The sequence below is a fragment of the Stylophora pistillata genome, chromosome 1 (assembly GCF_964205215.1).
Source record: "Stylophora pistillata chromosome 1, jaStyPist1.2, whole genome shotgun sequence".
NCBI lineage: Eukaryota > Metazoa > Cnidaria > Anthozoa > Scleractinia > Pocilloporidae > Stylophora > Stylophora pistillata.
Window position 1 is genome coordinate 46958909 of NC_142519.1, and position 20127 is coordinate 46979035.

Below are 20127 nucleotides of genomic sequence, written 5' to 3' on the forward strand. Positions count from 1 at the left end.
CTATACTATACTTTATATTTGGTTAATAATATTTCATACATGCTATACTATACTTTTCTTTGAGCACATTCAAACACCTTATGCAAACGAAACCCAAATTACATTCAGTAATTACAACTGTTTACATTGTCTCGTTGCAGTTATTGACACTGTCAACGCGGGTCAGTTAAAGAGATACAGGTATCTACAAATTTAAACAGCATATACAGATCATCTTCGTTGTTTGTTTCAGATGTAGTTATTTACCCTGTCTACCTTAAATGGAATGTCCACAATATCAATTCATTATGTTGAAACTTCATTTAGGGAAAATTTGTCAAAATATGTTCCTCTACTGTTTCCTATAGATACTCAGTCAGGTGATTTCCAGCTTTGACCGAAATCACATGTGCTTCACATGATACCATTGGCCTCGCACATGTTCTGGTCGCTCTGAATCCCATATTTACTATGTGCGGGACGGCCATTTATTGCAGTGGAGACCACTTCTTATGCATGTTTTCTTTTAAAAATCGTTAATTTACCTTTTCAGTGAGCGTAAGCGTGTTTGAGTCAGGGCTTGAAGGGGCGGGCAAATTTTTAAAATCAGTGATGATAAAGCTGCTGATAAAACTTACTTACGTGATAACAAAAGTAGCATCATTATATGTGGTGATTGCGGCTTATACATCAAGGAGCATTGCCGTAACTATTAACGAAATATCCGATTTTATTGGTTGCAAGAGGGGAAGATATATCTCCCAGAACTCTAAGCGCGCCTGTTCTCTCCCACCATGCACCGTGAGCAGGTACCGGCTGATGTCGGACTTCTGACCTTCTAGAGTAGAGGTAGAATTCTCTCGTGTAAGAACTCTAATTCATCATGGCACAAGTGCAAAGGAATGTCTGCTTGATTGTCATCGATGGCTGGGGCATCTCTGAAAACAAAGAAGGTACCAGCTGTTTTCATTTTAGGCAAAACACGTCTTTTTTTTGTCGACTGCACTACACCAATCTCTAGTGTGATCGACGGATTAATTCTGCATGTACAGTATATGTTCGGAACATTTAGCTCCAATGTAAATGATCCATCGATTTGAATACATAGCAAGGGTCCTTCAAGGACTATGTCATTGTATTTCATGTATATAAACTTGTTTTTTTAAATATTGATGTATTTTTTCGCGTTCGGAGCCGACCTGAGCTAGTGTCACGTCACACTTTGACAGTCATAAAACTATTTTGTGTCAATATTTGAAAATCACCATGTACTGATTTTTGCACAACTTACTTATGTACCATGTATATTAGGACAAATGTTTATAGACAATTACGTTCCCATAGATTGCCAACCGAAGCATTTTGTGCGCAAAGTAGTTCCCTGAATCCAGAGTCACTGTTGCGTGACATTGTGATGTAAATAGTAACGAATATCAAATGAAACTGTTTTGGTAAGAATTCAGTGTTCCAGTGTTGAAACACTTTTAGAAACATGAAAAATTTTGACTTCCACTCTAAGCTCTTGTAGTTTTAATAGGGTTTCAGACTGAAGATCGAAAGCTGTACATTTTCGAAGTGATTAACTAGAGAAAGAATTTTTACAAAGATATGGATTCAAACTTGGTTATACCATTTTCTTTTTCAATCCAATGACGCTTGTTTGAAAATTTATACCCCAGTCATCAAAGCCAGTAGGTTTCTTATCTTATTGAAGTAACTTAGTAAATACTCTACTTGCAATCAATAACGTTTGAAAATTGTTCTATCATTTAGAGATTAATTAGTTGTACTCTCATTGAATAACAACAAACAAGAAGAGGAAGGAAGAAATAAATTATTGATCCAAAAACTACATATTGTGAAAATGTGAAGCAATCTCATTTACGTAATGCTTTTATATAGGAAATGCCATTGCCAATGCTACAGTGCCAGTCATGGATGCATTTTGTACTGGACAAAAGAATGCTTATACCACCCTAGATGCATCTGGTTTGTCAGTTGGCTTGCCTGCGGGACTTATGGGTAATAGTGAAGTAGGACATCTGAATATTGGAGCTGGAAGAGTTTTGTACCAGGTGTGAAATATGGGAGTGTAGTTTATCATAGCTTTTGTAACAATTTAATAATCCATTATTTAAAATCAATCAGGGATGGTGAGGAAAATAAGAAGGGGGAAGTGAAATTTGTGATCCAATCAACAAATGGACTCAGTGTGCATTTGCTCTGTTATAAATCACAGATGATGTCAAATTGTGGTAAGAACAAAAAAAAAATTGGCACACAAGGTGAAGCCGAGATTGTCCTTCTCGATAAGGGCATGGAGATTGGGTGTACTGTATTTGAGCCATGAGTGGCATGGCAAGGGTCCTAATATCATTCTTTAACAATTTAATAATCCAGGGCTACTCTAAATCACTCAGGCTTCAAATAATTGCTTGTCTATCCTTTTTGGATAGGATATTGTGAGAATTAACATGACCTCTGAAAATAAGGAGTTTTCAAAAAATGAAGTTTTTGCTGAAGCAGCAGAAAAAGCCAAGGTTACAAATGGAAGGTTTCATTTATTGGGTCTGGTGAGTATATAGCCTTTTCTTGTCAATTTCATTTTTATGTGTGTGAACTATATAGGCTAACAGTCAAGAGTTAATTTGTAATTTGTAATGAAATAATCTTGATCTTTATCTCACAGGACAAATCTTTAAACTTGAGTAAAAATGTTTTCATTTTTTTAAGACAGTGAGATGGGGAAAAAATTTGAACCCTGCTCAAGGAGATAAAACACAAACCTTTGGATTTTACATTCCAATGCTCTCCCAAAGTGAATTAAGTCATTGTTGAGTGTGGCCATACTTTAGTTTTATATGACGAATGCTCTTTATACATAAAATGCTAAAATCAACCAAAGTGGGAGCCTATATAACTTTTTCCACTATTATTGTATCTACGTGTAGAATCGAACCTTGATTATCTGGACCTCGATAATACAGAAACATGAAAAATTTTTACTTCCACTCTTAACTCTTTTAGTTTTAATAGCCTAAGTGTTCTAGACTGAGAGCCAAAAGCTGTACATTTGCGAAAAGTGATTAACTAGAGAAATTTTGTACACACAACTTTTTCCACTATAATTATTTACATGACTTTACAATCGAACCTTGATTATCTGGACCTCAATCATACAGATTTTTCCATTTCCATTTTTTTCAAAGAATGAAGCTGCATCAAACTGAGTTATGTCTGCATTTAGGTCATAAAATTTTTTTGTCATAAAATGTATTTGTAAATACTTTTGAGGAAATTTTGGCAATGATGTACAATGATTTGACAATGCCCTTTAGTTCTATTTTTGGCTCATTAATACTCTTATTTTCAATTATCCAGACTCTATTATCTACAGTAGACTATTTAGCCCAGTCTGTATGAGCCAAGATGATCAGGATTTCACTATACAGTGTATTAGCGTAATTGCAAATTAAAGGAACAATTTTTCTGTGCAAATTTAATATGAATGTGTGTTTGAATATGGACAATTTTTATTGACAATTTGTATTGATAGTCTTTCATTGGTAGCTGATTTCTGTCTTTTTTCCAGGTCAGTGATGGTGGTGTCCACGCCCACATCAATCATTTAGAGTCAATGATTGATGCTGCTAAGGAACTTGGTGTTCCCAAGTGCTATGTTCAGTTTTTCGCAGATGGAAGAGACACATCTCCAACCAGTGGAGGTAAAAAATATATTAAAGGAAGCTACTTTACCAGCAGGTTATCCAAAAATTATGTTAATAGTAATGATTGTCATTATGTACCGATCAATTTGGGGCTTCAACATCCCTCCCTCCCCCCCCCCCTCCCAATGGGAAACCTGGGGGTGAAGAATCTGAACCTTGTCGAGGTGGGGTGGGGAATTTGATCCTTACATCTCATTCTTTCCAGTGGAATACAATTTTGTATCTCTAATCATGGAGGTGTTTAAAGGTGGAAAGTTTGCCTTCACAAGAAAAATGGCTTAGAAGAAGAGGTCTACAGGTCTAGTTCTGAAAGCTTCGTCAGTGAGTTGAAAGTCACTGTCTCTGATTTTGCCTTTTAAAAAAAAATCTGACCATCAAATCCGGTCCATCACTTGGGTAGGGCATTTGAACACAAATTTAGTTCCAAAGGGCTGGAATTTGAACAAACCAACTGTGAAAAGTTCAACTGCTGGGTGGAAGGGCTTTTGGGGGTTTTTGGTGGGGGAAAGGAATATTCAAGCTTTGAATTTTATTAATAACAATCAGATCTGTGGAGTTAGGAACCCATCAATGGACAAAACCAAATTCAGGGGCCACTATTCCTTCAGATATTCTTATGGTGACATCCTTACATGAGCATCAATTTTTTTTTAAGTAACATATGTAGAACGAGTTTTGAAGAAGCTGAAGGACGTCAATTATGGCTCACTGGCCACAGTCGTAGGCCGTTACTATGCTATGGACAGAGACAAGCGCTGGGAGAGAATCCAGGTTGCTTATGAAGCTTTGGTGCAAGGAAAGGGTGAAGAGACCACACCAGATAAAGTTATTGAGGTAAGGATGAAGAGTTGATTTATTCGAAAGTACTATTTGTAAAGCAGGCTTGAGGATCCCTCAAGCATGCAAATTTCCTCTGCCTTTTGTTCATAAATTGTCTAAGTTTTTTAAAAATATTTGAGTTCCCAATTTTTTTTTTTCCATTGAAGGTTATCAAAGGTCGCTATGAAGCAAAGGGAGACAAGCATGAGACAGATGAATTCCTAAAACCTATTATTGTGGATCCTGAAGGAAGAATAAGAGGTTTGTGCCAAACCCTTTAACTCCTTGAGGTGATTAACTTGTAACTTCTCCCTATAATATCCATACATTATCCGGCAAACAGGTAATGGGAATACTCAAACTTATCAGGTAGAAGTTGTTACCTGATGATCCAACACCAGATTCTTGTAACTAATTTACAAAGAAAGGTGTAGCAGATAGAGGAGAGAATTTAGCAATCAGATCTTGGGAGTTAAAGATTTAAAAGTGTAAGCATGATAATGTAATTGAGGTGAATGTATACAATTTTCTTTTTAACCATAAGATGAGTGAACACAGTTCACAGCTTTAAATCTCATAGTACAAACTTTAAAAACCTGTAAGGTATTTTTTTATCTTCTTAACCAACTGTGCTGTGTTCTCTTTTAGTGTAGCAATATCTTTTTTACTGAAAGCTTATTTCTTTGATCAGTTAAATTAAAAAAAAAAGTGGTCAGTGTCTTATTGTTTGTACTGTGCATATGTTTTTCTATTTTGGTTTTTTGTTTCTTGTCAGATGGAGATGTCCTTTGTTTTATCGACTTCCGTTCAGACAGAATGAGACAAATCAATGAAGCTTTTGGAATAAAGCCCCCATTTGAAACAAGTGCTATTCCTTCCAACCTTGTAAGTGGGTTATCTTATTACTAGAAGAAACATAACTTATTACTAGGAGAACAAAAGATCAGTTAGTCAAGAGTTATGTTATGGTTAGATACTTGAAAATTGGACACCAACATGGACACTAGTGTCAAGAGTGCACTTACTCTTTGACTTATCAAATATTGTTCTTTTTTTGTTTTTGTTTTTGTTTTTATTTTCAGCATCAAATTACCATGACACAATACAAAAAGGAATTTCCCTTCCCGGTCATGTTTCCTCCTGTTACTCCAAAGAATGTCCTAGCAGAATGGTTATCTGAGTACAATGTTCCTCAGTTTCACACTGCTGGTAAATACTCAATTAATTTCATTTTAATTTACTTTAATGTACTCCATTTTCACTGCATTAATTTTGCAGTGGGGAAGGACTAGAAGGGAACATACGAACCATTCGTGCTAGTCCACCCTCCCACCCCAGGGGAGGACATCCATCACACAGTAATCTCGTGCATGGGAAATTAATGTCTCCTCCCCCTAACCCTGCAGGAGACCGGACCTCCATTTATTTGTCCCTATCTGAGAAGACTAGAATATCTAAACATTTCTTGATGTTATAGAAAGGTAGAAAATTCTTCTCAATTATTTTAAGACCCTGAGTGTTGGTCCGGCCAGGGCTCAAACCCTCGACCTCCCGCACAATTGATAATTGATAAAAACTTGAACACTTCTCAATTGTTTTATTTTAATCTGAAATGAATTTTCTTGTCAAGTAATGATGATTACCAGTATTGCATTGATTACTGTTAAAAATAAAAAGTAACCCAGACAGGTATTTCCTAGTAAAAAATTTCCAAAAATCAGATACCGGTGTCTAGAATCAGACAGCAGAGGTCTAAGCAGACACCATTGTCCAAAATCAGACACTACTGTCTAAAATCACACACTAGTGTGTAGAATTGAACACTAGTGTCTAGAAGGTTTAATTGGATACCAGCGTCCAAAATCAGATTAGGATTGGATCCTAGTGTCGATAAGTGGACACCAGAGTTGAGTATCTTTGAACAGAGGATGTGTCTGTTCAATCTATTGCAATATCTGTGCCCATCAGGAGTAACGTAGGACTATGGAGACTTGTTAGGAAACCCAATAAAATTGAGGGGTATGGAATATCTTTCATAATTGGACCAAACCTCCCTGCCATGTAAGAGTGCCAATAAGGCAAGTACAGTCATGTAGTTGACTGGAACATGAATGTGTGGGAGCATTGGCACCTAAATGTCCATGTTTTCCCATCTGTGCAGTAGGTCCTTTGTTTTTCTTTACTTTTTCTTCCATGCATTTCATTTCATTTGAAAAATATGCGAGATAATTTTTTGTTGTTGATGTAACAGTTGTAAAACTGATGGTTTTGTTTTGCCTCTACAGAAACTGAGAAGTATGCACATGTAACATTCTTTTTCAATGGTGGTGTGGAGAAACAGTTTGAAGGAGAAACTAGAGCAATGGTTCCTTCACCAAAAGTGGCCACATATGATTTGAAACCTGAAATGAATGCTGAAGGAGTTGGAGAAGAGGTAAAAATGAATAACATCAAAAAAAAAAAAACTAACAATTAAACTTTATGAAAATTGTTTTTTTGTAAATGTGAAAGTCTCACTGGCAGCTTCTCTGTGGTATTTTGAGCAGTGCTTCCCTCATACAGGCTTTGAGCGATGTCCAAAGAGTGATTGCAAAGTAGACAAGTCAATTGCACGACCTTATTTTTTTCACCACTAAGACTATGAGCAGTCCCTCCTTTTTGTTTGGCAATACTCCATGACAGGATAGGAGCAAAAAAAGAAGCAAAGAAAAAAATTGATGTTAGTGTGTTGCGTCGAACTCTGGGGCCTGTCAATCCCAGATTTCCATGCAGTGCACAACCAGTAATTTTTTTCTTAACTGATTTTTTTTTACTCATGCAATGGATTTTGCCAAAAAGGGACTGCTCTGAGTCTAAGTCAATTTTGTAATTTAGCATAAAGGACCCAGGCTTCCATGCTGAATATTTTGGATATTTCTATTATCAGGTGTGTAGAGCTGTAAAAAGTGGCAAGTACCCATTTGTCATGTGCAACTTTGCTCCACCTGATATGGTTGGTCACACTGGCAAATATGAGCCCGCAGTCAAGGGTTGTGAGGCAACTGGTGAGTCAGCAGTATTGTAAATAGACACATGCTCTCTGTAGCAAAAAGAACTTTAATCAGTCACAACACAATAATTGCAGTTATGTCTTTGAAGATTTGCTCAAATTGACATGCAAGTTTTATTAATTTTATTTATTTTTTTGACACAGATAAAGCAATTGGTGAGATTTTCAAAGCTTGTGAAGAAACAGGTTATGTGTTAATGATAACAGCAGATCACGGTAATGCAGAGCAGATGTTTAGTGAGAAAGGCGGTCCTCATACAGCACACACTACAAACAGAGGTTAGTTATTCTCTTTGTAATTTCTGGTCAATGCTCAATGTTATATCTCCCTGTTAGTACATGCACTATAGAAGCAGTCAATATAGCAGGCAGTATTTCACTGTACAGCTAATGTTGTGAATTCAAAAGTTTGTTAGAATTGAAATCATCCCCCTCTATTTGAACCCAGAGATATAGTAACTATCTTACTAGCTTTGTCATCTCAATCAGTGCTGTATTAAGTTGTGGACCTTTGTTTTTTCTGCTCTGATTTATGGCCTGCATGCTATGCGCTTGGGCCATAAATCTGAGCAGATAAAAATTGATTCCTAACTTACAGTATGGGCCTCAAACTCGCATTGTAAGAGGTATCCAGGAAAATAATAGTATGATGGTAACCTGTTAAGAAGACTTTGACAAATTACAGGGAAGGGGAGAGGGTATTGGTCAGGAATGAACAAGAACTAACCTCTCCCACTTTAGACAATGTGGCAATACTTCCAGGTTTGTCTGGCCACTTAGGGGTGGATACGCTCTCTTACAAAGGTGGGTCACTTGCTTGGCAATAATTTGCCTTTGACTTTACTCTTCTTTCAGTTCCTTTTATTATGACTGGTGGACTGAAGTTCAAAGAAATTACCCACAATGCTGCTCTGTGTGATGTTGCTACTACTGTATTAGATGTAATGGGTCTCCCTATTCCAGCGGAGATGGGTGGACAGTCACTACTAGCCAAGTAGGGCGTGGCTTTCTTCAATAACCACACATGGTCATCTGCTTCGTGTCTTTATAGATAACTTAAGATGTGCATTTCCTGAAAGTAACTGCTAGAAATCAAAGACGTTTATATATTTTAGTTTTCTTAAGAGACAAAAAAGTGTGAGCTGTGTTTCAAAGAGAATAATGATAAGTGCTGTGAATTTGAAGTACTCCTTGCTTTAAAGGGCAACAGAATCCAGGGTTTACTTTTTAAAAAAATGTTAAGTGACAGGGTGATAAAACAATGAAGATGATCTTTAGTTAGAGTCATACTTTATGAGGGTTGCCAATATTTATTTAAATTTTTAACCAGTGAAGTCATACTACTTGCAAATCAACATGAAGTTATAAAATTATGAATGTTACATAAATTTCCCTTTTATTGATAACTTAACTTTTTGTGATAACTTATTTTTTTCTCAATCAATTTTGCCAACTTGTCAGTCAACAGAATGATTTCATGGCCTGAGCATCATCAGATTAAACTGAGAACATAAACTCTCTGAAAGTCACTCTTCTGTTATTAAAGGAAAGATGATTATTATTTATATAAACATAATACATAATTTTCCACCACAGATCTACCTATAATTCTAAACACTACATGGACCTGCCTAGCTGCTAACCTGCATACATGTGCCAACCCTACATACAGTGTTCTGAAAGGAGGGCATAGGGTCCTCTTCAGAACACTTTGAGGGTGTTCCACCCAGTTCTCTACTTTAGAGTCAAAGTCAAGAATTTAAAGATGAAACAATTTTTAGTGTCATAGAAAAAATCTGGGGCTCGGATTTCTTCTAAGTCAAGAATTGGGAGAATATAATTATTCCACTCAACTCTAAGTAAAAAAAACAAAACAAATAAATATCATATTAATTCACTTTTGTGGTTTCCTAGATAACCATAGCCTATTGTAGTCCATAGTGGTGAACAATTAATGGACCACATAGGGGATAAATTTGCCCCTCCTACCCCCACCCCCTCCCCCCCCCCCACCTACTAAACCTCTTTCCTCAACTGCTTCAGAACTTAGGTTAAGTGTCAGCCTAACTACTCAGCAATGTATGATCCTAATATTGCACTTGACTAATCTAGCTAAATAATTTGATTCAAGGTGGTTTCATTCATATTTTTGAGCCTAGTTCACCACTTGTAGCGATCTGGAATGTTGTTTAGAAATTCTTCCTCCTCTGGTGTGTTCTCCCTTCCCAAAGATTTGTTCCTCTGTGGATATCTCCCAAACTTGTCAATAACTTCCTGTTAGAAAAGACATCATATTGAGTAGAACTGTTAGTAATAGCTGTGACTTGTTTCATCTCATGAAAAATAATGTCGTGTTATATTATTTAAATTTGGTCATGACACAACAAAAACCTGTGACCCAACATTAACTCCACCTCTCCCAGGCAATAAATCATGACTGGTCCCTTGGTCCCTTAGATAAAATGTTTGAGCTGCTTATGGTTTGACATGATGATTTTTAGCATAAATCTTACACCCTAACTCAATCATACAATTTGTTTTTATCTGCATCTCCTGAGTTCAATTCGTCATTTATAACATGCCTGGTCTTTCTACGGAGAGTTAAATTTGAAAGCTTCTTGTCATGAGCTGCTTTGAATTACTAATATGATAGAGCTCGTCATTACAGGTGCCTACAGCCTCTGATTAAGGGTGAGACCAACAGACTTGCTTTACCTTGTGTCTCGTAGCAAAATCAATGTACCCTTTGGCCATGTCTTCATGCTCTGTACCTTTAAAGTCTTCTGCTAGCCTGGTCATTAAACTCACTGATAACTCCTGTTAATGAGAAATAAAACCCTCAATTTAAGTCCTGAATGGGTTGTGTCAACTATCAGCCCTGTACTCCCTAATATCGGTATACAAATTCTCCATACTGCTTAATACATTTCCTGATATATATGCTGACAATGATAATTCTTTATGCGATCTAGAGCTTCCTTAGTAGGTGATAATTTCCTTTATTCTTGCCAACTCGAGGTTTGATTTGGGGGTCATTTTTGTAAGGAGAATTTAGATGCTGGTCACTCTTAGAGGACAAAGTGAAGCCTGCATGTCCCCAATATTCAACCAGTAATTTGTAAGTGCATACAGGTCTTATAAAACTAAAAAAACTGACTTCATTTGAACTATAAAATTATAGGCCTAATTTATATCTTTGGTAAAGGCATGAATGAGAATTGCCAGGCAAAACTGAACAAGATAGTTTTGCTGAACAGATTTAAAAGTGATTGGAGAAAAGTGAGGTATGTTGAGAGTCTGAGTTTTTCAGGCAATGACCAGATTTATTGTGGTCAAAAAGGATTAAAAATCCTGGGATACACGATCAAGATCAATAAAAAGTGGAAATATACTTCATCTTGTATTCACATGGCATTCACTTGGGATCTTGATCTAAGAAACCTGCAATAAAAAGGGAACCCACTCACCTGATCTTCTTTGTTTTCACTGTGTTCAAATGGCAAATACATGAAGCCTCTTTCAGCAAAAGGAAATTCCAAGTGGTTGTGAGTTTTACCATCAATAAACTGTCAATTTTAAATTAACAGTACAAAAAAGTGTGTTGAATTCTCAAATTAAGTAACTCTCTCCCTCCAAACCTCCTTACTCATCTAGAAGCCTAGCCTCATAATCTAATTTTTTCTCTTGGCATTTATATCAACAATCTCTCTCTCTCTCTTTTAACTCCCTATTTCCCATGTGTCAATTTCCCCAACTTAGCCCAGAAATAAGTTACAGCCACTCACATTCTGAAAAGCCAAACCTCCTTACTCATCTGGAGGCATCACAGCCTAACCTCATCATCTAATTTTTTCTGTTAGCATGATCAACAATCGCTCTCTTTTATCTCTCTCTTTCCTTATGTCAATTTCCCCAACTTAGCCCAGAAATAAGTTACAGCCACTGACATTGTGAAAAACTCTTGGGTATCAAAATGAAAACCATGGAAAAAATGTGAAATTTTACATTCAAAAATCATACCCCATTACAAGATGTCAGTGCCATGTTGTAGATTCCTCACACACTTTCCAAATAATGGCATCAGTGAGGTTAACAAAGACAATAAAATCTTATGAGCAAAGAGACTGACTTACCTTCCTTGCAATTGCCCTAGCCCTGGCATCACCTGAAAAAGCCTTGGCACTGTTCTGTTAAAACAAAAACAAAAAAGAGAGAAATATGGTTAGCTCATATTTTATCTTTTCCCATCACCTGAAAAAAAAATTTTTATGAAAAGTACGTTTTCAAAGCTCAAGTTGCTATGTAGTAGATCAAGTTGGGCAAAGATTTAAGGGTTCCATCAAAGCCCCTCAGTTGAATTAGATAGCTAATATCAAAAAGAAATTGCATGTCAGAATAATCAATCAATAAATGCAGTAGCTTGTAAATTTATTCCCGGATTCCTCTCCTAGTGATTGCCTTTATTCAAATCCTGTATAATAATAAATAATAATAATAATAATAATAAAAATAATAATAATAATAATAATAATAATAATAATAGAAATAATGGTAATAATAAAAAATACTAATAACAATAACAATAACAATTATAATTTTTTATTTCCCATTGGAAATTAATGATAAATAATAATTTATTAATAGTAAATGATAATTTTCTTATTTCCCATTGGCCTTTAGGTTATGTAAAAGCAAATCATAAACCTTTATTTCCTAACAATCACTAAAATATTTACAAAACAAATCGAAAAATGCATTAAAATGTCTGATAAAAGTCTAAGAATAACTAGTGGATACACTCTTGGTTTAATAATTTCAGGATCATTTACAAAACAAAATTATTGATAAAATTAATATACAAAAATTCCATAAAAATTCAAAATCATGCAGAAGAACAAAAGACGAACTTTGTGGCAACCTTAATTTTGTAGTCTAATGAGTGTTCTATCTTGCTGTGAGAAGGCCATACTGAAGGATCTTTGAAGGACCTTCAAAGATCTTTATATGCAAAATCATTTGATAAGATCCTCAAGGATTTAATGAAGATCCTCCAAGGATCCTTCATAGATCCTTGTAAAGATCTTTGCAAACCTCTTAGTCAGGATCTTTAGTCAGAGCACCAGGACTTACCTTGAATAATGAGGCCAAAGGCATTTGGGAAATTGGCTATTAAGTGTAATAGTATGTCATTTAACCTACCCTGAAAATACTTCTAGTAAACTGGTCAGTGAGAATGATCAATGCCAATGATGGTTTGGGCTCAGTCTCCCACTCTTTCAGTTCTCCCTGCACAGCTTTTTCAACCTGAAACAGGATAACTAACTTTAGTTTTCTTCTGTCATTTTATCAGAAGTATCAATAACTACTGACCCCCCCCTGTTATTACCATACATTAGGACTTTTAAAAGGCTTTTCTATAGATTGAAATGTGACTGAAAGGAAATGACCATATGTCACTTTAATTAGCAGTGTTTGTAATAAATATGTATGCTCAAATCTCTCTGCTTTTTCATGGGCCACTAGGGCTTGGCAATTAGGGTGTGACTTTTAAGGGGTTATGGGAGACTGGGAGGGTGGCATTTGATCCCCCCTGCCAAGAAAAATTTTAACTGTGCCATAAAGAATAAAACAGCTTTTCATGTCCCCCGATGCATTCGTTTCGAGAGACCAACCCCTCTCTCCTCTCCCAAAGGAGATTTATAGACAACCATTCACCTTTCCTTGTCATTCATTATCGCCATTTTCACTTACCAAAGATGAAAACTTTTGTCTGATTTCTTCATCGACTTGAGTTCCACCATGGAACCATTTCTTCTCTGCTCCAGGGCTGAACCAATAGTCAAGCACATTTTTCCAATTGTCTGAGCCATTACCAGAACATAAGGACCGTGTAATGACTCTCACAGCTGTTCCGCATATGGTCCTATCCCGTAAGGAAAAACCTCATGAAGCAAGTTTAAATATCAGGGAAAATCCCTACTGCCTAGTCCAAGGTTCTGAACCTTCAGTACAGAATAACTTTAGGGACTGGTCATTTATCACGGGGGGGGGGGGGTGGGCTGGTGCAAATGGGGTGGGGGTCATACCTTTTTGCGCACCTGAAAATGGGGGCTGTATAAAATTGTGCAACCATTTCTGAGGGGCCATGTATTTTTGTGCATTCCAATTTCCATTCCACAAAAAAAGAAACAACACTGAAGGAATCAACAACAAGTCAAATATGATTTATTATCAAAATGATGGCATAACAAACCAACATAACATGGTATGTAGCAGTCCTTTCACATTGGAAAAAAAAACTTCATGTATTACTCAGTATTACCCAGTATCATTGTCCTCTGATACACTGTTTGAAGTGCTGATAGAGGGCAAGTACTCTTTAATTAGTGTACAAGCTTTATCACTCATAAGCTCTATTTCCATCATTTGCTTTAGTCAGTAAACTTGTGTCCCTTTTTAGGATATTAGAGCAGCCACATTGACTTCCTTAACTGGAATCTCACCTCCAGACAGTAGTTTGGAGATTAAACCAAAATTCTCTTCTTCTTGTCCAGCTTTTCTCTTCTGTGCCTTTCTCTTATTTTTGGTATTTGTTTTAAATAGTTTGGTGAGTTTTTTTTTAAGTTGTATTAAATTTTTTGTGTGGTTGAGGGTGGGTCATCTTATTTCACTGAGTTGCTAAATATGGCTCCTCAAGTGACTGCAATTTGCAAATCGGCATTCTATCATCTTCGTAAAATTAGTATCATTTGTAGATATCTCACCACTGATGCAGCCCAGCTTCTTGTTTATGCCCTAGTCACATCAAAACTTGATTGCAATGCAACTCGCTATTATATGGTTTACCTAAGTATCTGATTAAACAGCTTCAGCGTGTTCAGAATGCAGCTGCTTGTGTTGTTACTGTTTCACCAAAGTTTTGCCATTATTACACCTGTTCTCAAAAAAACTCCATTGGCTTCCAATTGATCTCCAAATTGAATTTAAAATACTTACTATTACCTACAAGGCTCTTCATAGTTTCGCTCCCACTTATTTAATCACTTTCACCAGAGTGTGGTGAGGGTCGCACAACAGAGCGAGGCTCCAAATTAAGTGCGCCCTATATCCCACCCATCCCACCCCAGGGGAGGACATCCATCACACAGTAATCTCGTGTGTGGGAAATTAACGTCTCCTACCCCAACCCTGCAGGAGACGGGACCTCCATTTATTCATCCCTATCCGAGAAGACAAGAATATCTAACCATTTCTTGATGTTATAGAAAGGTAGCAAATTCTTCTCAATTATTTTAAGACCCTGAGTGTTGGTCCGGCCGGGGCTCAAACCCTCGACCTCCCGCACAACAGTCCAGCACTCTATCCATTGAGCTAACCGGGAGGCACTTACATTAATTAAAGTCCCCTTCTCAAAAACTATCAACCAACACTCAACCTTAGGTCTTCAATGAACAATCTACTTGTCGTCCCTGCCTTCCACACAGATAGTTATGGCCATCGTGCTTTTTCTGTTGTCACACCACTTCTCTGGAACACTCTTCCTTGACATGTTAGGGATGCTGGATCACTTGACATTTTTAAAAGACGGCTTAAAACTGCTCTTTTTACACGTGCTTTATAAATTCATGAAATGATCTTGATGTTTTATAATCTTACCTAATTTTAATTATTTTAAACTATTTTTGAACTGTGACTTTGTAAATAGCAGCTTTGGACCCATGGGAAAGGGCACTCTATGAATGTCTTATTATTATTATTATTATTATTATTATTATTATTATTATTATTATTATTATTATTATTACTATTATTATTAAATATTATTATTATTCATGTACAGACTTGAAGGGGGGCCACATTATCATCTGCAGTGGCAAGAACAGGCCCACAGGAAACTATGTATAGGAAAATTAAAATGCAAGAGCCCACCCCCCCCCTCCCATCTCTAAGAAATGACCGGTCCCTTATATCAAGATACTGATTAGTAGAAAACCTGACATTTTATCCAATGGTTAACGCATAGAAAATTGTTTTATTTACAGTTTATTTCATGAAAGCAATATACCACACATTCAACTGGTTTACCGGCGTAATAGTCCACTTGGACTACAAGAAAAGTTTGTAAATCACGAACTGGAGGCCAATGATTGAATAATATCCGAGTGTTCTCCAAACATCCCGTAAATCGACAGAAAGCGTGATTATTACTTACTAATCTACCACAAAGTAAAAATCATTTAGTTGCACAGCTAATGTGAACGTGCAGATGGGTTTTTTGTGAGCAGAATTATTAATGAGATGCAAAGCGACAAAGCGGACACCTTCAGCAACGGGCGAAATTTTGTTAAAAAATTACAACTCAGATGATGTATCAGACATTTCTTTGATACCTTACCATGTTTTCAGCCTCACTGGGTTAAAAGTCTTGGCATACACCGCTCTAGTAGTAACAAGAATAGTGGCCATCTTGTTCGTCGCGTGTGTCACAAAGTTGCGTGACACCCAAGGGACCTATCGCGCTCGGTTAGAAGACAACCGTTGCTAATCCGGCTAGAAGAGCTCCTAAAAATCTCGTATTCCACGGTGGAAGAAGGTTTTGAGGATAAGTGAGGGCCTCTAAGACACGGTAAGGTCCTGGAAAAATCTTTGAACATATGATTGGGAATTTTCCACTGCTAGTGAATCTAAAAATGAAATGCTGAAGCCACCCGCGCTTACCAGCTGGGATTTTTTTTGTATTCACGGAGACGGCGTTTGTTTTTCCGCTCTGACATGCCTTGGAGAGCTCCGTTTATGTTGAATGCACGAACACCAAGACCTTTTCAACTATTTCCTTGGCTCTTTCATTTATGGAAGCCCATACAAGCTACACGATTGTTCAACTTCTAGTGGTTTTACAAGGTGTTACCTACTAAATAGAAATGCAAATGAAAGTACTTCAATCCTGATGGAATAAATTATGAGAGCTCCGCTCTATTTTATGCCTCTATTCAGTATGATCCGTTCTCATTCTGAGCACATGTACTCTACAAAAGATCATAATTTGAATCATCTGAAAAATAATTCGCAATAACATGGCTAACATGGAGACAAAATTGTTCTGCGACATGTTAAATATTTATTTCCTTTCTCTAGACAGCGCCCCCACTTTCTTGAAACTTCCGTAAATAACGTTCGTACAAACTATCGCTGTGATTTTTTTGGTGCCTCGTTTTTTATTTTGACTCTTCTGTCCTTTTAAACAACAAATGATGTTTCGTTTCATAAGGCGAACTTCAAAAGCTCCTTAAATTTCTAACCCTTGCTTCGAGCGAGATTTACATATAAATATGACGAAAGTTCTTTTCGTGATGTCTGTACGATCAAAATTCAGTTGCGCGTCATGTCACGCAAAGAATTATCGTGATTTGGGTGGTCACGCTATTCACGCATACTGGTCTGTTTTGAGGTTTGTTTTTCCTCTAATTAGGAAACGGACCATGTATAACAGTCAATACAAGGAAGCTAATGATGTGTTGAACTACTGGTTTGGAGGAGGGGATCGTTCCAAGCGGCCAAAATGGTTCGGAGGGGGAGAAGAAGCAGCGAAGGAAATAAGAGACAAGTTCGGGCCGCTGGTAAGTTTACCCTTTAACTCCCACAAGTGATTGACATGTAACCACTCCCAATAATATCCACAGATTATCCAGCAAACAGATAATGAGAATACTCAAACTTATGTGGTAGAAGTTGTTACGTTGATGTAATACTTAATTCTCATAACTTATTTACAAGGAAATGTGTCGCAGCTAGAAGGGAGAGTTAACAATCAAATTTTGGGAGTTATAGGGTCAAAAATCTCATGCAATTAAACTTCTAGTAGCCTAATTTAATCGATGGTACACGGTTTGAGGTCAAATGGTAAAGTAATTTTCCGTAAACCTTGTTGGGAAGTTGTGAAGTACCCACAGAGGTACTCTTTTTTTTTTTCCATTTGGAACGGATCGGCGGAAAAATCTCCGTCATTTTAATGCATCCTCTGGTAATTAAGTTAAGCAACCATAGTTTTCGATCAAGAGTTGTGAAATTCAAACTAATTACAAAAGCCACTCAGCACAAAAGAAAATATCTCATGGAGCCAAAAAAGAACTCTTTGTTAAGGCGTGTTTTAACGAAACACGGGCTTGGGTGATCAATTCATGATTGGTTTTATTTTTACATCTGCTGACTGATTGAGACTGAGGATAGCGTGAGTGTTCTAAACCACAGACAAACTTTATTCGACTGATTTTGGCTCCCACAAAGATTTGTTTCTGGGGCAAACAGGAATAAACCTCATCTCGTTATTCACTTAAGGGTCAGTGGAGTGATGCGCAATTGACTCAGATGAAATACCACTCTATTTTTGTTTCAATCCTACGATAACGATGATGACAAAAGTCTCTCTTCTCTTTCAAGCTACTTTGGCGAGAGTGTTTACAGCGATAAAAGAAAACGCCTTCTCTTTGAAACTTTTCTCTCAGGTAGAGAAAGCAAGAAATGATGAGCTAAAGCACTGGGAAAATGATCCTAAAGCTACTTTGGCGCTGATCATTCTTCAGGATCAGTTCCTTCGTAGTCTCTTCAAGGTTTGTGACTGCATACCGTAAGGGTTTAGTTGTCTAATCTGATTGGCTAATCGATCGATCGCTCAACCGATCGACTGACCGACCGACCGATTAGCACCGACCGCGACCGACCAAGGCAAGAGACCAATCGATCGACCCACCAACCTAACGGTCACGTGAACAATCGATGAATCGAACGACGGAAGAAGGAATGAATAAGGATAAACCAACCAGCCAAAAACAACAACAACAGACTAGGCGAAGGATTTATGACTGAACATTACCATCACAACTGAGAAATCGAGTTACCCCTTAACTGAGTGTATGTTTTGAGGAGGTGAACCCGATTTAACTAGGTAGAAAAGAAGTGGAGAGGTAGAAAGTCGAGGACAATCCGGTAAATTTGTAAGCACGACCAAATCGGAGATTGATAGCTTAGCTGAATCTGGTAAATACCGCCTGCTTACAAAATTTCAGGCAAATTAAAGCACACCATGGAGCACATAATTATATTAAAAAAGAACAGATCCTTTTACAAAATTGTTTCTTTCGGTTATTTCAGGGTAGTCCCACTGCTTTCTCAAGGGATACATATTGTGAAGAACTGGCCAAAAAGGTAAAGTTTTCCCTCTTTTTTTGCGCTTCCCTTACAGTCAGCATTTTGACTCCTTTTACACTATTTTTCTCACTCTTCATATCTTGGTTTTAAAAGTTTATACAACGGGGGACACACGACCATCTAAAGTTCAGCGCTGCTGCGAGACTTTTCATTTACCTTCCACTGGAACACAGCGAGAACAGAGAGACTCAGGTGAGCCAGCGGTAATGAGATTTCTGGCCATGCGCATAAAATCTTGCCTTTCCTCTTCAATCCCAGTGCAATTCGCTTTTCGCCTGTCAATGCAAGTGCCGTTAACCACGTTTCTGGAATACACGAACACTTCCAAACCGAGGAATTGGGAGTTGAAATATCGAGACCTTGACTTCTGCGCATGCACGGGTAGAATCTGGCTTTATTTTGACGTAATCACTTTTCTTTTTTGTTGAAGGCAATCAACGTTCAGCTGTTCGCTCAGTTAGAGAAGGACTGCAAAGGGGGGGAAGATGAGTCAAGTGGAAACGCTTGGTACAAATTTGCCTGTTCTCACAAGGTGAGAAAAGTGGTTTACCGGTGGGAGTGGACAATTATTTTTGCGGCGTAGGAAGCAAAGCTGCAGACCAATTTTCAATAACGTGCAATCGACGGGGATGTAGACTATCAAATAGCAAGAACAGAATTTAAAAAAATGGGAGAAAGAGAGGGAGAGAGAGAGAGGGCTTACCTGCTAAGTGATGGTTTGAATTTGTTCGTACAGTGCGTGCGTTAGCTAGTTGTGGCGGATCCGGACCTTGAACTGGGAGAGGGGGGTGGGGCGGTGTTTTTTGTGTGTAAACCTGTCGGCTTTTCTTCCTTCTGCGTTTATTTATTTATTACCCAAAATAAGTAAGGGGACGGACCCCCTGGGCCCCTTGTTAGCGATCACAATTGAACACGTTCCCAATTCCGCGAAAGCCAAACTGTATTCCCTAACCTTATGGATGCTTTCAACAAAGCGGGCAAGGAACTGAGAAAAATGCCAGAATTTCAATTAATCTATTCTTTCTTTCTTTTGTATTCAGGAGGTAGTGGATCTGTTTGGCCGTTTTCCGCAACGCAACAAAGTTCTTGGCAGGGAAAACACCCCAGAAGAACAGGAATGGCTAAATAATCTTCCTGATCGTTTTAAGTGGTGAAAAGGAAACACAGCAGAGTGATGATAAACCACCCAGCAACAGTCTTGTTAATATATGATACCCTGTAGATAAACTGCATTGACTAGGTTCAAGAGATTATAAACGTTCGCAATTTCGTTCTCAGGCTCTCTCATCTTTTCCGCCCCTTTGAGCGAAAATGGGAGACCAAGGAACTGAATTGACTAGATCCAAG

At 37.5% G+C, this 20127-nt stretch overlaps 3 protein-coding genes across 4 annotated transcripts; 2 read left to right on the top strand and 1 right to left on the bottom strand.

The window, feature by feature from the left end:
• Positions 1 to 767: 767 nt before the first annotated feature.
• Positions 768 to 8869, top strand: LOC111340131 (2,3-bisphosphoglycerate-independent phosphoglycerate mutase). The gene is made up of 12 exons (XM_022946918.2): positions 768 to 932; positions 1882 to 2054; positions 2436 to 2552; positions 3572 to 3704; positions 4363 to 4541; positions 4694 to 4787; positions 5302 to 5411; positions 5609 to 5735; positions 6812 to 6960; positions 7453 to 7570; positions 7720 to 7854; positions 8431 to 8869. The coding sequence occupies exons 1-12, from the start codon at positions 863 to 865 to the stop codon at positions 8571 to 8573; spliced, it is 1548 nt and encodes a 515-aa protein (XP_022802653.1). The 5' UTR covers positions 768 to 862; the 3' UTR covers positions 8574 to 8869.
• Positions 8870 to 9596: 727 nt separating this feature from the next.
• On the bottom strand, positions 9597 to 16128 carry LOC111340120 (uncharacterized). The gene is made up of 7 exons (XM_022946908.2): positions 15971 to 16128; positions 13327 to 13498; positions 12775 to 12879; positions 11709 to 11762; positions 11043 to 11141; positions 10291 to 10392; positions 9597 to 9849 (listed from the first exon to the last, which is right to left on the bottom strand). Exons 1-7 carry the CDS (start codon positions 16039 to 16041, stop codon positions 9736 to 9738), a joined length of 717 nt encoding a protein of 238 aa, XP_022802643.1. The 5' UTR covers positions 16042 to 16128; the 3' UTR covers positions 9597 to 9735.
• Positions 16082 to 20084, top strand: LOC111340123 (uncharacterized). Of its 2 annotated transcripts, none has more exons than XM_088760137.1 (7): positions 16082 to 16201; positions 17045 to 17192; positions 18013 to 18182; positions 18724 to 18777; positions 18874 to 18972; positions 19211 to 19312; positions 19821 to 20084. In XM_088760137.1, the coding sequence occupies exons 2-7, from the start codon at positions 17135 to 17137 to the stop codon at positions 19932 to 19934; spliced, it is 597 nt and encodes a 198-aa protein (XP_088616263.1). In that variant the 5' UTR covers positions 16082 to 16201; positions 17045 to 17134; the 3' UTR covers positions 19935 to 20084. The 2 variants fall into 2 exon arrangements, with proteins under 2 accessions (XP_088616263.1, XP_022802645.2); XM_022946910.2 differs by having other exon boundaries at positions 18078 to 18182.
• The last annotated feature ends 43 nt before the right edge of the window (positions 20085 to 20127 follow it).

Excerpts from the sequence above, each read along its gene's own strand:
- LOC111340120 (XM_022946908.2), bottom strand. The coding sequence starts at position 16,041 with ATGGCCACTATTCTTGTTACTACTAGAGCGGTGTATGCCAAGACTTTT. Across the intron at positions 11,763-12,774 it reads TTACTAGAAGTATTTTCAGG|AACAGTGCCAAGGCTTTTTC; the intron begins GTAGGTTAAATG and ends TTGTTTTAACAG. Across the intron at positions 9,850-10,290 it reads ATTTTGCTACGAGACACAAG|GAAGTTATTGACAAGTTTGG; the intron begins GTAAAGCAAGTC and ends CTTTTCTAACAG.
- LOC111340123 (XM_022946910.2), top strand. The coding sequence starts at position 17,055 with ATGTATAACAGTCAATACAAGGAAGCTAATGATGTGTTGAACTACTGG. Across the intron at positions 17,193-18,077 it reads GAGACAAGTTCGGGCCGCTG|GTAGAGAAAGCAAGAAATGA; the intron begins GTAAGTTTACCC and ends CTTTTCTCTCAG. Across the intron at positions 18,183-18,723 it reads TCCTTCGTAGTCTCTTCAAG|GGTAGTCCCACTGCTTTCTC; the intron begins GTTTGTGACTGC and ends CGGTTATTTCAG.
- LOC111340131 (XM_022946918.2), top strand. The coding sequence starts at position 863 with ATGGCACAAGTGCAAAGGAATGTCTGCTTGATTGTCATCGATGGCTGG. Across the intron at positions 2,553-3,571 it reads GGTTTCATTTATTGGGTCTG|GTCAGTGATGGTGGTGTCCA; the intron begins GTGAGTATATAG and ends TCTTTTTTCCAG. Across the intron at positions 7,855-8,430 it reads AGCACACACTACAAACAGAG|TTCCTTTTATTATGACTGGT; the intron begins GTTAGTTATTCT and ends CTCTTCTTTCAG.